General features: G+C 47.1%; 1 protein-coding gene across 1 annotated transcript; it reads right to left on the bottom strand.

Annotated features, from left to right (window-relative positions):
• Window positions 1–54: 54 nt before the first annotated feature.
• LOC104985959 (KRAB domain-containing protein 4-like) lies at window positions 55–1,344 on the bottom strand (the record flags this gene model as incomplete). Its single annotated transcript, XM_010836350.1, has 2 exons — window positions 55–902; window positions 1,218–1,344. Coding segments are annotated over 2 exons (369 nt in total), but the record flags the coding sequence as incomplete, so codon positions are not given.
• Between the last annotated feature and the right edge of the window lie 728 nt (window positions 1,345–2,072).

The following is a 2,072-nucleotide window of genomic DNA, read 5'->3' as shown; positions in this document are numbered from 1 at the left end:
AGGGGAAGATTCTCAATTAGGGTCAATAGCAGGCTAGAAATTTTTTTTCTCTGAAGAATATCTGTCCGCAGAAGATGGCACGCTATGCTCCAAAACCCTCACAGGCTGTACTGTGACTCACAGGGACCTTCCAAAATTTCCATACTCCGTGTCCATCTGCCACAAACACTTCATATGCTAGGTCATTTGGTAATCCACACCTATTTCAAAGTCTATTCTTGCTCTAGGCCACACTGAAAATTGGCAGTTTTGTGGGTTATTCAGTAAATGGAGCAGAGCAGCAGGATAGAAGGAGGTTTATTGTGCCTAGTGCTCCTCATGAGTTATGGGACCCTGCTATCTCAAAAGTAGTATAATTCTCTGACACATATTTCATGACCTTACTCAAAAATCTAAGGGGCTTGTTTCTCACTCTGCATCTTTTCCCGCCACTGACACCTTCAGCCCCTTAGGGCAGCCAGACCATATGGTGCAAGCAACAAGACTGTTGGCACTAGAGCCTGGGCCAACTACAGAACCTTTCCTGCCCTAGGCCCCAGTCAAAGCTGGCAGCCTTTTGTGTCACCTGGAATATGGGCCAAACAAGTATTTCTAGGTGTAAAATGTGTCACCTCTGATCCCAAAGAGGACCTCAAGGTGCTATATTTCTCTCTTGTGAAGTTAAACTTGGTGTGGTTGAGCTTGTGGTAGTTTAAACTTATTCTCTGGGATCCAGCTGGTTTCTTCAGGGGCCAGAAAGATGAAATAAATAGAACTGTGGTAAGGACCACCACCCCTTAACCCCTGACCTGACATGGGCTTACCTGGACAGCTCCACAGTGGGCTTTCTCCAGCTGCCATCCCGGCCTCCTCTTCTCCTTGTCCCAACCTGAAGATCCCATGTGGCTGGGCCACAAGGTATCCTATTAAGGGGAAATGACAGAGGACTTGGTTATGAACACCTGTAGCATTCCGGAACCGAGGCCCGTCCCTGCAGGGCGGGGATGGTCTGGCTTTGGTGACTGCCCTGTGAGCCTAGCCAGTGGGCCCTCAGTGCAGACCATCTACAGAGAAGGCAAGAGCATGACCATCCTGGGCAGGGGGCAAATGCCATTAGGAATTCCTGACCAGGAGCCTGAGGCCTGACTCATTCAGGGCCCAGACGCCCCTGAGCTGCAGTAGCCCAGAGAGGGAGACACGAGGGATGTGTACCAGTCACCCTGTGGAGGGTTTCTCACCAACAGAGACCGGGTGGCTGTAGTTCTCCAGCATGACATCCCTGTGGAGGTTCTTCTGAGCAGCATCCAGCTGCTGCCACTCCTCCTGGGTGAAGTCCACAAACACATCCCTGAAGGTCAATGTTTCCTACAACAACACATCCTTAGCCCAGTGATTAGCTTGCAGATGGAGATAGTACATCAAATCAAGTGCCCACTCTGTGCCCATCCTATGTTCTTCATATGTAGAAAGATTTCATCCTCCCCACCACCCAGGAGAACCCTGACAGATGAGGACAGGAGGGTTCATAGAATGCAAGGTCACCTGCCCCGGGTCACACAGGTAGGAACTAGGAATCAAAATCCATGCAGTCTGGTTTCTGCACACACACTTTTAGACACTGCATTGCCTTTCTCTATGTAATTGTTATACTGTTCATCATCCACAATTTGACATAGTGTAGTATATAGGGTGCTTATGTAACTAAAATTATTTTAAACTATGGGAAAAGAGATGAAGTGTTAGAAATATCTCACCCTGGAAGTTCATTCTTCCAACACATATTTATTGACTAGAGACCAAGCTGATAAGTTCTGAGGATTTAAAGATTAATAAAAAACAAACACCTCCTGAGTTGAAGGAGTTACATACATTCTAGTAGAGGGAGAAAAACACCACTTATAAACTTACACATGAAAGGGCAGGAGGAAAGGAAGAAGGCAATGGCAGATGTAGGGCAGGGAATCCAAAAGAGGAAGAACTCAGTTCTGTTTGGGACCGACAGAGAAGGCTTTGGAAGGGACGTAGATCTAGAACAGTTCAAAACATAGCCACTCAATCATGACCAACAGCACTGATTATCAGATCAATCACAA

The sequence above is a fragment of the Bison bison genome, unplaced genomic scaffold (assembly GCF_000754665.1).
Source record: "Bison bison bison isolate TAMUID 2011002044 unplaced genomic scaffold, Bison_UMD1.0 scf7180017845661, whole genome shotgun sequence".
In the NCBI taxonomy this organism is placed as follows: domain Eukaryota; kingdom Metazoa; phylum Chordata; class Mammalia; order Artiodactyla; family Bovidae; genus Bison; species Bison bison.
The sequence above is the reverse complement of the archived record's forward strand: the minus strand, read 5'-3'. Positions and strand labels throughout refer to the sequence as shown.